Source organism: Spinacia oleracea, chromosome 5 (assembly GCF_020520425.1).
Source record: "Spinacia oleracea cultivar Varoflay chromosome 5, BTI_SOV_V1, whole genome shotgun sequence".
Classification (NCBI taxonomy): domain Eukaryota; kingdom Viridiplantae; phylum Streptophyta; class Magnoliopsida; order Caryophyllales; family Amaranthaceae; genus Spinacia; species Spinacia oleracea.
Window position 1 is genome coordinate 11,008,546 of NC_079491.1, and position 19,199 is coordinate 11,027,744.

Sequence of the window (19,199 nt, forward strand, 5' to 3'; positions counted from 1 at the left end):
GGTTGATTGTCAATGGGCCGTGTGTACGTAACGGGGCAAATTCAACTTTAGGGTAGTGTTCATACACGCCACGACTTGGTTGAGATAAGTTTAATCGTTTATTACTAGTCATTGTTCCTACACGAAGGACATGTAATCAAACAATGACATTTTATATTCAAATTTTAACATCATCCACTTATTTTTAATAATTGTAGATAATACTTCTGCAAGAGAAAATGTTGTTATTGTGTATTACATAAAGGGATTTTTTTGGTATTTACTACCTTAAAAATACACCATTTTTGTATTTACTACCTTATGAAATTTTTATTTTAAATTACTACGTTAAATTCCCCTTTTTTTATTTACTACCACTTACAGTTTTCTCATTTTAAAATTAAGATACGTCTTTCTTTTCTTAATCGTTTAAAGTGATTCAAAACCCATTTTTCTCATTTATGTGTAAGGATTCCATAGATATCTTTCTTTTAACATTATCTAAAAGGTAAAACGAATTTAATATTATTTGTAAAATTTTAAAATTTTTATGAATTATCAAAAGAATTGTTTTGAAATGCCGTTCTCAATTAGATCCTTGTAGAAAAAGGAAAATAATGAACTTTGAATCACTTTAAACAATTAAGAAACGAAATAGATATCTTAATTGTAAAATGAGAAAGCTGTAAAGTGGTACTCCTAAATAAAAAAAATGGAACTTTAATGTAGTAATTTAAAATAAAAATTTCACAAGTTAGTAAATATAAAAGTGGTGTTTTTTAAGGTAGTAAATACCAAAATTTCCTAAATAAAATAACAATATCACAAATAAATGAAGATTACACATTAAAATGATTGAAGTAATTAAAGATAACTACTTTAATATAGTAATACTAATAATAAATTTTCATAGCTATCAATTTGTGTTTCACCATGCTCATTGTGCACCCTTGTCAACCGAATTACGTATATAATCCGATAAAAAAAACTAGGAGTAGTTATTTTAGCATTTTTATTTTTATTTTTATTTGTGGCTGCTAATTAATTCTAGCTTTTTTTTCCTTTTTATTATTATTATTATTTTTATTATTTCCCTTCCAGTTTCGCCCTACTAAAAGTAAAACCCCATCAAAATATTCCTTCGTGTGTTGAAAGCTAAAATCCCTCATCTCCAGAAAAATCTGCAAAGCGCGATTAAAACTTAGAAGCACACACCTGCATTCTCACTCATCATCTCTTTCATTGTTGCTCTAATTCAATAAAGGTTTGACCTTTCTGTTCTACTCTCTTCCTCTTAGTTAATTTGTGATTTGGGTTATGCTTTAGTTTTTATTTTATTGAAGATTCATGTTTGGTTTATTTATTTAAAGAAAACAAAAGTTGGGTTTGTAAATTAGAGTTTCCTGTATTCTTGTTTGGGGCTTTTTTTGTTTGTTTATATTTGTTGTTTGTGTTAATTATAAATCAAACAATTTCCATGATTGCTTCAATTAACTTTTCTTACCAAGTCCACAAAATTCTGGATGGTTTTGATATTTTTAGGGGTCTATAGTAAGTTGGTTATGGTGAAGGAATTGCAATATATGATGGGTGTATTTTTGTTTAGGATTGTTTAGAAGATAGTGATATTGGAATTGAGAGGTTCTTTTCTTGTTAAATCTGGTGTTAGTAATTTAGAAGTGAATTTGGACAAGTATAAACCCTTATTCTTCCCATTAATTGTCGACGTTGTAGTGTAATCAGTGATGTGCAATCAGTGATGGTTAATTTTCACGCTTCTTGAAGAATGGTGTTCTGCTTAAAAGAGCAATCTTTCGAATTAGTTGCTTAGATATCAGGAGATGGGTAAGCTTGAATACTTATGCTGACTTTAGAAGACATTTTTATGAGCAATATGGCGTGATGATGGGACACGAAACATTGAAAGGAATCTTGCCGAAAATGTTTAATAGAGGCAGGTTGTTGTGTGTGTGAAGTTTATATACAAGATCCTTTGGCATTATCCCTCTGGCATTATTAGAGTTACTCCCGCTACTTGGAATTATTCAGCTTCAAGCTGACCAAATTAAAGTAAATTTTATGGTCTGTGAAAGGTCACATCTGTTTTAGGATGGGGGTTATTATGAGATCATATGTTCAGCCAACAATTTTTTTAAAAAAATCCGACATGGTCACACTTCGCATTTTTCTTTACCTTGTGCTTTACATTTGTGATTTGTGAACCAAACTGGACAATTGCTTGTCCTTAGTCAGAAGTCTTAATTATCGTTACCCCAGTGCTTCAAAGAGGCTCCCCCCTACAAGCGTAGTAAGAGGGGTCGTAAGTACGCAACCTTACCCCTATGATTGCAGAGAGGTTGTTAAGCTATAACAGGATGACCAACTTCTACTTCATGGAAAGGAAGCAAAGTGGTTTTGAGAGCCATTTTGATTTAGTCCATTGTATCCCAAACCCATAAGAGCAGATGAATCTTTGGCTCCATCAGAAATGGACATAGTCCTTACTTAAAAGTTAGAAGTACTTTTCAAATTTTAACGAACCGAATTCCAATCAAATAACTAAGCCAGCAGGGATCCCTCATCAGAAAGGTTACTAGGTCCGCCCTGTATTTTAAGATCCTCTATTGATTGTGGACTTGTGGAGGACTGCTGGACAGGTGGTAATAGAATAACAAAAGTGAAAGATAGTGAAAATTAAATGTATACTGAAACATTTTCGCAATACCTTACCGATGAAATGCATTTGTTTTATTTATTTTATTTAACTTTTTACCATTAGGTTCTTAGTTATGGGAAAGGGGGACGCGAAGAAAAAGGAGCCTGCTGGAAAAGGTAAGGGAAAACAAGCAGCCGGTGCCAGCGACGAGGGTGCTAAGGATAAGGGCGCTTCAAAGGGTGGAAAGGGAGACAAGCTTGGAACTTGCAATTTTGTTAAAGGTAAGCTGCATTTTTCACTCTCTTGTCTTGCCTTCCTATCACCGTGTGTGTAGTTGTCATTTTTCACTGTAACTAAACTCGTGTTTTTGGTTTATCTTTTTTTCAGCTAGGCATATATTATGTGAGAAACAAGGGAAAATTACTGAGGTATACCAGAAACTACAAGAAGGCTGGCTTGACAGTGGGGATAAGGTTCCGCCAGCTGAGTTTGGAAAGGTATGTTCAAATAAACTGTTCAAGATTTAAGGTTTCACAATTTTTTATATTCGGGTAATGCACAAGTTTGATATGGTTGTCATGAGTAATGGTGACCGGTGGGAAACAGTAGCACAAGCAGTGAGCCGTAGTATGATTGCTTGATGGTTTTCTGTTTAAAATGCAAAGGCAGTGCTAGTTATATAAAGACAGGGTAACTGAAAGACCTTGGAGTGTTAAATTAGTTGCAGGAGCAACAAGTTTTGGGTTGTGCAAAAATATATTCCCAGCTGAGTTTTGGGTAGATATAATAGTATACTCCACTTATTATAGGGGAAAATTCACCAATCACCAAAAACTACCCTTTATTTAACCAGTGATACAGATAAGTACCCATTTGAAAATGAAAATAAAAAAGTTTATATGTCGACCAATGGAAATGAGACCAGTGGATCCTTAACGAAGTTTTGACAGCTCTATGACTCCTGTTAAATACTCAATGGTGGTGATTTCTTGACTTTTTGGACAAAAAACATATACGAAGTATATATATTTTTTACATAATCAGTATTTGAATAACTGGGCAAAGTAAAAGATATTTTTTTGTCAAATTACCTATTTTATTGAATAACTAGCAAAAATTTAGGTATCTCATTGATTTGGTGACTTAAGTAGTGAGATGTCTTGGATGTGAGTGTAGATATCTCTTTCTGGTGTCGTTTTGTTTTACTTTGAAAGGTACGCAAACATTACAAATCAATTCTCATTTAAACATATAATGTATTACACGGAGAAGTGATTTTTGTCGTTTTGTCTCTGTCACATGGAAGAAACCACACAGCGGACTTTTGTAGTAAAAGATAACGCCTTTAAAATTTGAAATATACAGATCTTTGTGTAAATATGTTGGAGTGGGGTTGATGAGACTCGTTTAGTCGTTTATACTGCCATCACCTCGTTACCTGGTCATAATGATATTTGCTTTAAATGAGCACGAGCTGCACGACATATAGTTTAAAGACTCTTGGTCTATAGGTACCTCACTAGCCACGATTGGTATATATTTATATAAGTTGATGGTAGTTTGTCTGGTATTGTGGTGTTTGTTACTTGTTTCCTGTTTTCCTCGTATTCCAAGTATAGAGAACCAACCTCTGCAAAATTAAGCATTTTACTGAAACAGGAGTGTTAGGTTTTCTGAAAGATGGAGAACACCTTTGCATTTGGCCAATTATTATATCCTACACCGGGGAGTCCGGGACCATGATGTGCATCGTGGTTTCGAATGACAATTATGAATTATATGGAGACCTGGTTATTGGACAATAGCCCAATGGGTATAGGGTTTGGGTGAAGTTAATAGGGTTATTAACTTATTATTGTATAGACCTCTTATTGGAAAGGGGCAATATAGGGTCAAACTTTTAACACAATAATTTTGAAAACTAAAATAGTTATGATATAAAAAATTATATGGATAGCTTCATATTCACTTGTATTTGCATACGACTTTTTTTTAATTTTTCCTTCTCGTTTATTATTGGCCCGCTACTGACCCACGACCCACTTTGACCCGCTCATTATTTACCTGTTATAATTGACTCTTTCATTACCGACCCGCTTTTGACCCTGACCCGACCCACCAAATAACTAGGTCTAATTATATGTTACATAAGTATGAAATTTGACAACGTTACTTGGATGTATTTTGTAATATATTTCCATTGTACGGCTTACGCATTACTGCTTTATTTTTGTTTTCAGTTGGCAATGCAATACTCGGAATGTCCTTCTGGCAAAAGGGGCGGGGATCTAGGATGGTTTCCACGAGGAAAGATGGCCGGCCCATTTCAGGAGGTTGCTTTCAGCACTGCTATAGGAGCCACAAGTCCAGCATTCAAATCTACGTAATTATTCAAACCCTTATTCTGTCTGACTTACCAATTTTATTCTCTTCTTCCCTCTCTCAAACTTGTCATCGCTAATTTTGATGATTCAGGCATGGTTACCACATAGTATTGTGCGAAGGTCGGAGGGGCTAATAGAAGTTGACAACGTTACTTATATCCATCTAAAAATGAAAGATTGTGCTGCTGGGAATAAGTAATTACCGTATTTTCAGATGCTCTATGATAAGACTATGGATGTTTGTAGCTGGATATCTGCGTGTTCAAGTAACACTGACCTGTGATATACTTCATTTTTCTCCTTCTAATACATATTACAACTCTGTTTTGCTGATTTAACTTCACCGTTATGTTGAACATGATGGACAAAAGGCGAGGGCATGTATGCAATCACAATGCCTAAACCCTAAACCCTATAAATTCCAAAAGTAGCAGGAATGACTCACCCCCATCTTTTAGAGAGCATGTCTGCATGGACGTATGATGCTTACACTAGATGGTCTGGTCTCTTGAGTTTTGGGAATTTCTGAGACCGGTCATGAAAATCTCTAAACTTGGTCCAAAATGGTGTATTTTAGCCTTTTCCTTGGATGATAGTGACTTTTTCGGGTCCAAAAAGGTTAGAAGTTTGGATGTTTTCCATGGACTACATAAGGCCTCTAGAGGCATATTGGGTGGAACCGCGGGCTCCCTTTGTGGTCAATTGAATTTTTATAGAGTCACCGGATAGAGGAAAACTATCAAGCTCACTATCACGGATGGAAAAAAGCTTAGTAACATCTAGTTGTACAAGTGTACCATTCTTCCATTGCAGCTACTGCTCGCCCGATAGGGGGATATAGGCATAAACTCTCAATTCGACGTCTTCCAGGTGGAATAATTCCTTGCTTTCCAATAGTTTATCCCATTCCTGCGGCGCATGCGCTAGTGGACATGGAGAGGGAGAGGGAGCGGGCAAAGCGTTTCTTTCGTGATGGAAAGACAAAGTCCATTACTTTGCCCCTTTGCTGGACTGCCGACACGAACACAATGGTCTCTAACTAGGACCAGGAACCAATTCGAATTTGGATGGTTGTTAAACAAGCTTGAGCTGCCACGGCTTGACTGCCGACACTTAATTTTGGTTTTTGCTGATTTTTGGTTTTAAGGTGAAAAGTTGGAGGGAAAAGGAGTGAAGTTAGCAAAACCGGCGAGTCAAACGTCGAGTGGTCAGCGCCAGAAAATCCAAAATAGTTGTCTGTCGCAAGTTTTTTTTTTTTACTTTAAGTTCTTTTTTCGCAAAAAATTGTTTAAAAGGTTATTTCTCACAAAAAAACGGATTATAAAAGGTTATTTTGGCAAATTTGCCTATATAAAATTTGGTGATTTCGGGACACGGCTTTAAAACTCCTAAATTTTTGGGAAATGTATAAGATGGTCATATCCTTTCAAAAAAAAAAATTGATCATTTTAGGCAGTTTGGAATATATAACCCAAATAGTTAGTCACGTAAAAGCACCGGATGACCTTGATTCAACAACATGCATTTAGTAAGAAAATCAGCAAAAATGCCATTGAAGAGGCGAAGTAGACACAATCCACTTAGGGGGACTAACCCGTCCAACAACTAATAATCTTTTTTATTTTTGGTGATTAAGGGGGGAAGAAACCCAAAACAAACAGAAAACATACGAAAATAAAAACAACAGAAATAAAAACCTATAGCAAATAAACTAAACACCAACTGCCCAGCTACTCAAGCCAACCCACGAGCCATCTTCAGCACAATTGTTGGCCATGCCAATCCGCTTATCTCCTCCAATAAAACAGCATGAAGGACTTTCGGGACCGCCTCAAACATGACCAATTTCTGCTCTGAGTCAACGCAATTAGCTAACCAATCTGCTGCTCGATTAGCTCCCCTGTAACGGTCCTATTGTAACCTCCCAACCTGAACGAGTGATGAGAGCTTTACACTTTCGGATTATGTGAATGGAGTTAGCTAATAATCCAACTCCATAGCATATGGATTGTACAAATAAGTAAGTGGCCAAAATACAATCCATAACATACAGGGACTAACTCATCCAATAGCTAATAATCCAACTCCGGAATTCAGGTTCTCCCTTATAGAATTAATCCCTTCCAAGTCTCAACATTTAACAAAACTTGGAAATGAAATATTCACCGGGAGAGGATCCCAAGATAATTCTTGTACTCAAGACTTGTGATTGACAAACAAAAACCCCAGCTGAAGCAACTAATTGGAGTTTTCATGTAGCAGCACATATTCTCGACTGCGGAAAGTCAGAAACCCAGATAAGATATTCGTTCATGAAAAAAACATATTTCAAGGAAGTAAATTTTAAGATGCAGGATACATGCTGCCTACTGAAAAAGGAAATGGCTACCGTGTAAAAACCAAATCACAGCTTACCTACTATTGCCAAATTTTATGGTATCCTTCTCAAGGAGCTCATAATAACGTTGAGCTTCAATTGGACTCTCCTGTAGTTGAATGCACCAGACTGAGTAAAGCCATTTAGCAAACATCATAATTTACCAGAGGAAATGTAGGGTAAAAAAATGACTTACATTAATGAAGGTCTTATTTGTACTTCCAAGGTCCATCAAGTACGGCCTGTCAATGGCAAGGTTAAGATTGTTAGAGGTCAACTTCATAATATTTTCTCTCTGCTTATAAGAATAAACAACGATTTCCAAAAATGAGTTCATTCCAATGTTTCTAAATTAGTAGGACAAATTCATTATCATCCTAATTTGGAGAAAATTGAATGAGGTTCTTCAATTTTTTTAATTAACATGCAATTATATTTTTCATTTTACAGAGTAAATATGATTTGCAACTTAATTTAATATGGTTACAATAATCTAGATTTTCCAAACTTGAAAATTAACCAAAAAAATGCTGCTGCTTTTTAGACATTTCTCATCAAACTAAATAACTAATGCATGAATTAAGAAAATGACATGATACAAAGGACTAGAAACTAAATAGAAGGGAAGTCATGTGGGAAAAAGTTGGACTAGTTTTCAGAATAATTTTCTATGATTAAAGAGTAGGCAAGTAATCTGTTTTTTATGGGGGGGAAGTATTTACCACAAAATAGTTGTAAAGTATTTCCAGATCAAGGGAGATGAGATGTGTGCTTTACCTTACTTGCTTTGACAACATGCCGTCAGGTTGCTCTTTTTCAACTTGCCTAACCAAAAGTAAAATTTGTCACAGAAGATCCAAACGATAGATAGGGGAGAAACTGTTTGTAATAAACTTACCGATATTGAAGGACTGCATGTTGTTTGCTACAAGATGGATGATCGGTAGGGATGTCAGCAACCCTTCTCTCTCTTCCAAATAGGTAACAACTCTGACGATGTACGTAAAGCGGCTCTGTTATAAATGAGATGCAATTACATCAGGACCCAGCATCACAGGAAGCAGTAAGCATTGGAGTGCATGCTGAAATGAGAAAATGGCAAAGACTCTGAAGAGCAATCATTAGGAATTGAAAGCAAGAAAGAAGCTAGCAGATCCTAGCAAAAGTTTCCATCTTTCTGTCATCAAGTCCCTTTTCGGCCTCAATTGGAGTCTTTGCTTATCTTAAGTTTCTATCTCCACCAGTTTAAACTTTGTAAGCTATCAAGAATCTAACACAACCCTCATAAACATGCATATGCTCCATGTCACCCCCTGTAAGCGTGTTCCTTCCTCAATACTCCATGTTACTTGAATATTTCACTTCTGTAATGGGACATGTTAAAACAACCAAAGAAGGTGTACCTCCTAAAGAAGAAAGTGGACAACTGGACACTTAAAACCGGATTGCTATAAGGAATAGTAAAGCCTTTAATATGGGAAAATTCCAAAAAGAAAGCATCATACTACTGAATATGGATCCATCTGACTTTGACACGGCTACAATCAAGCACCAAAGGGAAAATCCAGCATAAAGAGTCATTCCAGATATAGATACCCTTTCCTGAATGATACTACGACTAGCTTGAAGTTGACATATTAGAGACTCGGACAAAATTCCCAAGTGTCTTTCTGTTGAGTTAGAACAACGTGCTCTCTTGAAGAGACAACAATTTAAGGTAGGAAAAAGCTGTTTACCAAGAGATGGGACAGAGCTATATGCTTAAAAGTTAAAAGACTTTCAAAAATATCAAGCTCCAAGATTTAGGAAGATCTCTTTGGGAAACAGACGCCAGTTTTGGAAAACAAAGAGGCTCACAAGACTGAGAATCTCAAGCAAGTGAAGCGCCTGTCTTGTGTCTTCTAGGGGACTGTAGAAGGATTTTCAATTAAATTCACCAATATACCTAACCTCATTCCAAAAGGGAACAGATGGAACCCAAAACAAGGAAATTTATCCCTAATTATTAAAAGGGTAGAAAAGGATAGCTAAATATTTGGGACTTTTTATTTTTCTTAAGTGCGGGAAGGATCTTTCTTGGCGGTCTTCGAGCTCACATAAAAGAAGAAATATTTGCTGATTCCTAACTAAACTGCCCCATGATGTCTGGGCATCTTATCCTTAACGGTCTTATGGCCCAACAGTCCAAGGTGTCTAACCATCCATTCCAGGAGCCACTTGTGTCACCAACCCCTCTTGTAACCAGCTCATAGCGGATACAGCATAATATTAGTCAGACAGTTGTCTATCCCAATGTGCAGCTTTAATAAGGAGTGGTCCACACAGGGCAAGAGGAGTACATCAGCAAAATTCCATCATGGCAATTGTGAAGGCAACTAAATGAGGGTTGATTGGAAGAAATCATTACCTAACCTCTAAGGTTCAATTGTCACTACCTAAGGGCTATACAATCACTATTTCAGGGTTTCCCTCACATCATTAGAGTGCAAATTTTATCAACTCTGCACACTTTCGCTCTTCAAAATTCTCCACTCGTTACTCACTTAGTCACTTGAACAACAGAAACCCATCCGGGCAGCTCATGTGAGCTAGTGTGCAGGTGATAAAATACTCCTAGAATGCCCATCCAGGTTAGTTAGTCATCCACTAGTTAGTCATCCACCCAAGTCTCTCAACGCCATCTTCCATTCTCTCAAGACCTTTCTCACTCCAATTCCAATTCAGAACTTGATATTACACACGTTCTGATCCAACAGTCTTGAGATATCAACAGTCTAATACCATCAGTCCATCAGTAGATGATTTAGAACTTAAATCCTACATGCACAGCCAAATACCTAAAAACTGGCTCAGGATAGGACATCCAAGTAGTCAACTTTTTATATGTAGGCCTTCACCCCCCGCCCCCCCCCCCCCCCCCAAACTAGAAATTACACACGTTCTCAACCAACATCACGCCTCAACATTCTAATACTATCAGTAAACGATTTTTAACTAAATCCTACATGCACAGCCAAATACCTGAAAACGTGGCTCAGTTTAAGACATCTGAATATCTTTTTATATGTAGGACTTCACTCCCCGATAATATAATCATAATATATAAAAGAAGGCAATCAAAGACTCTGCCATCATATGGACCGATGCAAAATTGCAAACGCACCAAACAGATCAAATGATCAACTAATATGATCAACTAACAAAATGATTTCATGAAGTTATTCTGAAGAGTTACTATCTGCTACGTTGCTAAGAAAAATCTAATGCCGCAAGACGCAACCCCACCACACCCTACACCCAATCCAAAGAAAAAAAAATAGCTGTCACTTTTTAAGTAAGTTGTCTGAGATAAAAGACAGGATTTAAGCAACGATATATGCCAAGACCCATGAAAATAAATTAACCTTTTATGTTAAAAGAAGATGGAAATCGACTATGTTTTCAATATAAGGCTACTAATGTTGGACACCCTGGATACGTGTGTTAGTGTGTAGGTGTCAAAATTGGCCCTCTTATAAAATTTTGGTCAGTGTAAAGGTGTATGCAGCTTTGCCCAATTAAGAGTGTCAACCACACAAAATAAGTGCTTGAGGTAAAATGATGAGTTCAAGTAACATAGGGTGTTGTGATAAGATCATATAAATGTTTGTAGTTTTATTTTTTTGATAAGAAAGATCATGTAAATGGCATACAGCTCAAAAGTGCACTTGACTGGTACCCCAAGATCAATTCCTAAATAGACAGTGTCGACATCAGGATTTGTGCGGTTTAAAGGAGTTAGTTTTCAACTCTTAGGAAGTTCGAATAAGTCTAGGTCAAACATAGTCCAATATTAAAACATCAAAATAGAAAGGTAAGAAAGTTTGCAATAAGCAAAAACGACAGCACATATATATATATATATATATATATATATATATATATATATATATATATATCCACATTACCCTACAACAAAGATAGAATAAGATGAACAGCTCTTTCCAACCTACCGTTTAACACTTCACCACCCTTAAAAACATACAGGCGCCATCTTGCATTAGGTTTCTTAGCATCAGGAGGTTCGTTGAAAAGCAGAGTAACACCTGCCATAGTAAAACATCACATTAGAAGAAAAAGAACTGTAGCAACAGGTAAGCAGATAAGAATAAGTTCTCGTAAAATACAATAAAAAAATCCAATATTTTCCAGATTTGGTTTTTAGAAAGTAAATGGACACAATTCTCCCCAGGATAAAATTGGTATTTTTTACTATTTACAGTTTTAAAATAAAGGTTAGCCTATATATCTCATTTCATTGTCATGCACATGTACATACTTCGCTATACCAAAGTGTCCGATTGATGATTGGATACTGGACGTGAATAGCTCTGATTTTCAGAATTAGAAGGATTTGATTTCCTCCTCGTAGGCAGTCATAATCCTGGTTTCCTCATTTCTACACAATGTCAATTTTATTAGTCTAAGTCCACTGCCCCCTTGTGATAAGTCGGGATCATGGTAGAATACGGATCACTAAAAGTGATTAGAAAGCATTAGACTAAACCAAGCCAAAAACCTTTCCACATAAAATCCATAAATCGAAATGTTGGAAGTCATTTTCAAGGGATCTAATACAGCTCTGAATTTGTGGGTTAACTAGCTACTCTGTATTTGACAGTCAAACTACTTCTGCATCCAAAAACAATAGGCAAACTACTTGCTGAGTTGTTTTCTAACTAGCACAAGCATGTTGAATGAATATGCTATTCTGATATAAACTCCACGAACAAGTGTTTTGATTCTGTGAGCTAATGCAAATACGCAAACACATAAGTCATAACATAAAGGTCAATATAAGAGCCCACCATCATGAATATATAACCTTTTCTCCCATTCACTATAGAAGAACTCATCCACTCCCCGCCACCCCCCCCCCCCCCCCCCCCCCCCCCCCCCCCCCCCCCCCCACACACACCTTCTCCTCCTTGGATCGCCCTTTCCCACTTTTTTTATTCTAGTCATCTACTATTCCCCAAACCTTCCTTCCGGCCAGTCTTCAAGCAGCTAGTTACCTAAGCATATTCCGAAATGCTCTACTGTGTCTTAACAAAAGCCTAGTGTGGATCTATTAAATGACACGGTACAAAAGTATAGTCTTAAGCTGTGGATCATTAATGTTTATTAATATAATAACTGGTTATCAATTGTATATAAAACACAGTTACACAGGGTTAAGCAAAATTGTTTCAACCACTTAAAATATTCAAATTTCTATGGCACAACCAAAGAGTTTCTAACCCTATTCCAGAGAAAATAAGCTTTAAATTAAGGGATTGACAGTTACCTTTTACTCTGTTGGTTTCTTCAGCAAGCTTTCCTGATAGCTCAAATGAAGGTTTTTGCTACATATAGCAACAAATATAAAACTGAATCAGAAAATTTAAACAATCAGTCATAGAACATAATACTATTGAGATAGAGCACCAATTTTACTACATCGGGGTACCCAAAAAGAAATTTTAACAGGCAGGTATCCAAAAACAGAGAAGATAATCCATCAAGAGAATAGAGTGTATATATACTAAGGTCTGAGCTAAATTTACCTTTTCCTTTGTTGTCAATGCCTGTTCAGTAGCCTCCATTTTTGCTAGAGCATCCCTAGCATCATCTCTGCTCAAGCAAGACAAAAGGAAGAAGCAATTCCACCAAAAATCAATTAACTCGCAAGAAACTAACAATATGAAATTCCTAAGGTAATGTACAAATCGGTACCATCAAAGGAAAAAAGAATGAGAAATTTTGATCTAGACTAGAACTTGGATAAAGAATAACTGGCAAGACTTTCAGAAAATAAAAAAATTCATTGAAATACTCACCTGTGTTCATCTCCTCTATTTTCTTCATCCTGAGATAGAAAACAAATCAATTTAGACAAAAAAAAAAAAAGGATTTTTGATAATTACCACCTTTAAAAGTTCGCTTTTTGAAACTTACCACCTTATAAAACTTTCTTTGAAAATTACCATCTTTTATTTACTCTGTACTAAAAAGTTAAAAGTTACCACCACTTAACGGAAACTGCTAGATTTTCCGTTAAGTGGTGGTAGCTTTAACTTTTTGGTAAATAAAAGGTTGTAATTTTCAAAAAGGTTCTATAAGGTGGTAAGTTTTAAAAACCGAACTTTAAAATGTGGTAATTATAAAAAAATATATACATGTAAAAAAGGAAAAAGAATGTGTGAAAGAATGTTGATTAAGTTTTTAAGTTCCTCTATTCATCATCTAAGAATGCGGTATTTTTGCATAAATATTGCCTTTGTGTTGTTTTTCCGAATTAGAGATGGTCATTTCATCAATCTTATCCTGGCCGCCATATGATACTGTTAATTAGCAATTGACGTAGTGTCATGTCATAGTCGCCCATTGAGAAATAATGTTTCTTTACAAAAATAAACAAATCCAAACATCAATGCTTGATCCTAACTCTTGACGTCATGTTCAATAAAGTAGAACTTGTTAAGGGCGTTACAAGAACAGATGAAGAAGGATTGAGGTCAGTTGTTAATTTTTTTAATCCTAATGAGCCACAAGGACATTACAAATAACAATAGGGGAAGGGATATTCTAGCTTCTTTCCTATCATACACATTTTCTTAGTCTTTACTATTAGGCCAAGACCTCATTATTTCTTTACGTGCATTGATATTCTACATTTACTAGCACATTTAAGGTATATTTAATTTCCAGTAGTGCAAGAGTTGCATTAGTTCTTGCATTAGTTCTTGCATTAGTTCTTGAAAGATTGTGAAATAATCTTGTCCGTTCTCGTTACGATTATTGCTAACTGTAATTTGGATTACATATACACCCGGGTGCACAATGTTCACGGGGTACCCAATGAGCAAGCCTTGTGCACCCAATGAACATGGAGAAAGATTTCAATGTACGCATATATAAGTGATATATTTTATTATATATGTTACTTGGATTTGAACTATATGTTATTTGGGTTGGAATTATAAATTCGTTTAAAAAAACGGGTACATAAACGACGTATTGATTGCTAACAAGCCAACACTACATAATTAACCATACATTGTGAGCCTAGTATATATGCGTTGTGCATGTGAGATTAATTAATTATTATCTGAAGGATTTTTTGATAATTACCGCCTTTTAAAGTTTGGTTGTTGAAACTTACCACCTTACAAACTTTTTTCGATAATTATCACCTCTTTCAACTTTTTGGTAAGTAAAAGGTAGTATTTTCAAAAAGAAATTGTAAGGTGGAAAGTTTCAAAACCGAACTTTAAAAGGTGGTAATTATCAAAAACAAATCCTAAAAAATAAGCCTCATATATATGATATAATAACTCCTGCACGTAAAGAAAAACATTTAGCATAGCAACCTATCAAAAAGTGGAAGATATATGGGCAAGAAAGATGACTACCTTTTCATTCAAACTAATGAGTAAAACCCAAACAATTATGTTATATCTTCAGTTAGACATAATTCATTACCTACCATAAATCTCAGCAGTTTTGAAAAATGAGTCCTCCGTTACTATCCTACGTTTTTATCTAAATCCAAAAATGACTTCTTTGTCACAACCCTTGATCCTTAAGTAGTGGTTGGAAATTCGGAATCATGGAGTAGTTCCAATGTGTTATTCATTTCTAGGAAATGATCTTGAAATTCAACATCCAATTCTACCATTAGGGATACACTCATGATACAATTATTTTTGGTAATTTTAAGAGGTGGTGGTGTGGGAAAAGGGAGGTGGGTTTAGGAATTCAAAATGCATATGCACATCACACACCTTAGGTCTTTGGAAAATAAAAGATTTACTTCAATTATAAAATCTCATTTCATAATTCCTCGAACAAAGGATTTGATAGCAATCCAAAAATTTGAAACAACTGCACTCAAATGCATCATTTTTCGTTTCTTGTATTGGAAGCACTTGGATACTTTTACCATATCACCATTTGTTAAGTGTGTTTTTACCCCAGACAGATATGCATTAGAGACAATTAAGGATGGCTTGATGAGCACACAAGAAAAGACTTTGTTAAACAGACAGACCAGGGATAAGTCATGAATGCTAACCATCTATCACTTTATTCCCATTAAAAATTAAACGACTTGGAATTTACCCAAACCAATAACCAACCGTCCAAACCTATCAGCATATATGTAGGCAAAAGAGCATCTCAAATGAATCTATACAAGATCTTAGTTACTAATATATTCAGATTGCAGTTTCAAAAGCGCAAAAAGATAAGTAGAAATCATGATCAGGCATTAAGTCAAAATTAGTAAGGGTTTGGATATCACCAGACACCTCATCACGAGCTCTTGAACGAGAAGCTGGTGGAGGTGAGTGTGAATGGTGCCGACTGTGATGACGATGATGATTTGATGGTGACTCGGATTGCCGGTGTCTTGATCTAGAAGATTCAACATCTGCACCATCTCTAACTCTTCCTTTTTCACTATCTCTTTCCCTTTCTCTATCGGATTTCCGCTCCCTTCTATCCTTGGGAACTTCCCTTCCGGAATCTCTTTCCTTAAGATTCCTCTCGTGCTTAGACTTTTCATTTCCCTTCCCATGATTTTTTTCGTGTTCCCTCTCGAAAGATTTTCCAGCATCCCTTTCAGCCTCAACTCTCCTCAAACGTTTAGTCCTAGGTGATGGAGATCTTGGGAGAGAAGAACTCGAATTTTCTCGTTTGGGTGAATTAACGTGGCATGAGTGCCTCTCCCTCACTGGAGAACCACCCCTACCCCTGTGAGTATTTCTGTGACGAGCAGGGGATCTTTCTCTACGGGGTGGGCTCTTACTACGAGGAGAGCTCACAGCAGGGGATCTTCTTCTTCTGCGAGGTTCGCCATGATCCCTCTCTGGAGAGACTGAGGGCCTTGATGAACGGTACCCTGCTGGAGATTTTCGAGTAACCGAAGGACTCATCTATACACCATAACAAAAAATATATTGTCAACTGGGAGTATCCACACTCTTACTTGCAAACATAATAAGAAAAAACAATACATTTTCATTGTTTTCTTTAGTGTTAAAACTTAAAACACAGCACACTGGTCGATAACACAAATACTTGACATGCTGACAGCTACCAACGAAACAAAGTACTATAATCGATATATCTATACTAATATTTACAATTATTTACTTGCCACATGTCCATTTCTTAGATTTCTATTTTTTTCTTTTTCTTTAATTGATTGACCCTTGAATTCGTAATTTTACTTTGAAAAAAATAAAAATATTACATGACTCTCCATATGTTTTTCATTAATCTTACTTACATTCATAACATCATATTTCATCATTGGTAGAATAATTAATTAGTTTATTGTCCCTTCAACTTCTGTATCAAAGTATATTATGTAAATTTGATTAAAACATATAACCGTGCATAGCGCAGGTTAAAACTAGTTATACTAAACGAGAGGTAAATCGATGTGGAGCTGACAAATGTCGCTCCCTGATTTGCCTCTCTTTTAATATAAATATTAAATAGTATATTTTTTTAAAATTATAAAAAAAATAGTACTCCGTACATAGATTACAAAAAAACATAGTACTCCGTACATAGATTATATTAATAATTTTTAATAATTTTTAAGGTGCATGCAAATAGTTAAAAAAATATGATGAAATAAGAGACAATCAATATATGAAATATGAAACACGGAGAGCCAAGCAACAACTTGGGCTTTATAAAAATCAATGCTTCTTTTTAAAAAAGGGAAAACTTGGACTTTAATGGTGAAACCCAGAAAGACCGAGGAGAAAGAACTTGAAGGTTGTGAGAAAAAGTGTAAAGTTTTTGATATTTAAGTTGAGGATATATCTTGGAATAATAAACCAAAAATTGAGTCAAATAATGAAGAGATCTACTAATTAAACGATTAGCCACTCATTTGGAAATAAATTTGGTTCCAATCTCATAGATTAGACCACCTTAACGAGTATGATAAATCCAAATGAATATCGTAATTTTCTAACAATAAAGGCCGCAACTGTAAATTTAATATTTTAAAGCACGTGTCAACAACAAAACCATCAAAGAGTAGCAAATGAAGATTGATGGTGTGTTACATGAAGGGACTTGAACTTATATGAACTGAACTTAATGGACCTGGATCTAATTAAACATGATTGACGTACATGGAATTATTGGACCTGATTAAGCATGTTGACCTGATTGAAACTTAATGTACCTGATTGTAAGAGAGAAACCTTGAGAGAGTAAACTTATTTGACTTGAATAGAACTATTGGACCTTATCAACCTGATTGGACATGATGCATGAGAACTTATTTGGATTCATTGAATCTGAAACTTATTTTCTTAAGCTAGAGAGATTAGACAACGGGATTAAAACATTGATATATTTGATTCTTAATATATTAAATTTTAAACCGTGCAATTACTAGCAGATAGCTAATTTCAGGCTACAAATTCAAAATTAAGAGGGTAGAAATTTGATGTTATGCTTGCAGCTGAGAAGTTTACAATAAACAAATTGGGATAGACTACAGTTCAATAGCAATTTGAATTACAACAAATTTCTTCAGCTTCTAAGCTCCAGCATTTCACAAGTCAATACTCCGTATTTAACTATACCATTAATAATCATATGTTATAAGAAGTATAAACAGAAGCTACAGCTCATTATACCATGAATCCGAAACTCATTCCAACGAGAAAAGTAAAACCCGCTACACCTAAATAGGCTAAGTACACCAATGAAGCCAAAGTTCATAACACCATAAAGCCGAAACTCAATACACTTAGACCTGATCGAGTAACAATGCCTGATTGAGTTAATACTCATCAAACAGAAAAACATTCACACAACCTCTGAATAAAACTCAAACTCATCCTTGAATTGAAAATAAATAAATTGATGCTTCCCCAGAATTCATCCAGAACCCAATTAGTTAAAATCATTGTCTCTTCCAAAACACATCAACACTACAAGAGTAAAACATCCAATTCAAACAATCCCAAGTCAAAAACAATCAACTAATCACTCTAAAATAAATTAACACAAAGAAACCATTAATAACCACAATTAAAACAATGAATACCAATATGTATTAGCATATTAGGGCAAAACAAGATTACCCATATTCAAAACTAATTCTATATCATTATATGTATAAGAGAAATTAAAAGAACCAATATACGAGTTAGGTTTCAGAACAAAATACCGGCGACTTGGGCAGTGAGACAAGAAGTGCGGCGGGGCTGCGAGCTGACGCCGGAAGACGGGGTTGCCGCACGGGCGCAAGGTGTGAGAGAGGATCAGAGAAGTTTGGCCATTTGGAATTTGGACATGCTTCAAGCTCCGAGACACACACCTGTCACTTCTGTCAAAAAACTATGTATACGTTTTTATTTTTGGTTTTTATTTTTAGTTTTCATAAGAAGGAAAATAAACATTAATCAGGATCTTGAATAATAAACCTCACTTCACTCCTAAAACAAATTGTACAAAGTACTCCCTCTTTCCCTGCGCGCTCCGTCGCAAAAAAAAAGTACCCATTAACTAAACATACGAAGTACGTATATGCTTTGTTTCGTATTCTTGTACTCCGTAATATTGTACTTCCTCCGTTCCGGAATACTTGACCTGTTTTCCTTATCGGGTCGTCCCTTAATACTTGACCTGTTTCTAAAAATGGAAATATTCTAACAATATTATATTATTTCTCACTCCACCCCTATTAACTCACCTACCCCCTACTCCATACAAAAAATAATTAAAAATCCAACCCCTACTCTCC

General features: G+C 35.5%; 2 protein-coding genes across 3 annotated transcripts; one reads left to right on the plus strand and one right to left on the minus strand.

Moving 5' to 3' along the window:
- Positions 1-1,084: 1,084 nt before the first annotated feature.
- LOC110799602 (uncharacterized) lies at positions 1,085-5,357 on the plus strand. The gene is made up of 5 exons (XM_022004885.2): positions 1,085-1,243; positions 2,759-2,916; positions 3,023-3,132; positions 4,876-5,018; positions 5,111-5,357. The coding sequence occupies exons 2-5, from the start codon at positions 2,769-2,771 to the stop codon at positions 5,151-5,153; spliced, it is 444 nt and encodes a 147-aa protein (XP_021860577.1). The 5' UTR covers positions 1,085-1,243; positions 2,759-2,768; the 3' UTR covers positions 5,154-5,357.
- A 1,186-nt stretch (positions 5,358-6,543) lies between these two features.
- LOC110799612 (FHA domain-containing protein DDL) lies at positions 6,544-18,851 on the minus strand. Of its 2 annotated transcripts, XR_008922097.1 has the most exons (12): positions 18,624-18,851; positions 15,727-16,353; positions 13,255-13,283; positions 12,982-13,048; positions 12,723-12,780; positions 11,389-11,481; positions 8,295-8,409; positions 8,174-8,221; positions 7,593-7,638; positions 7,435-7,505; positions 7,071-7,294; positions 6,544-6,948 (listed from the first exon to the last, which is right to left on the minus strand). XR_008922097.1 is itself a non-coding variant. In XM_022004897.2 (11 exons), exons 2-11 carry the CDS (start codon positions 16,351-16,353, stop codon positions 7,258-7,260), a joined length of 1,191 nt encoding a protein of 396 aa, XP_021860589.1. In that variant the 5' UTR covers positions 18,624-18,851; the 3' UTR covers positions 6,544-7,257. The 2 variants fall into 2 exon arrangements, 1 of the variants encoding a protein (XP_021860589.1); XM_022004897.2 differs by having other exon boundaries at positions 6,544-7,294.
- Positions 18,852-19,199: the final 348 nt, after the last annotated feature.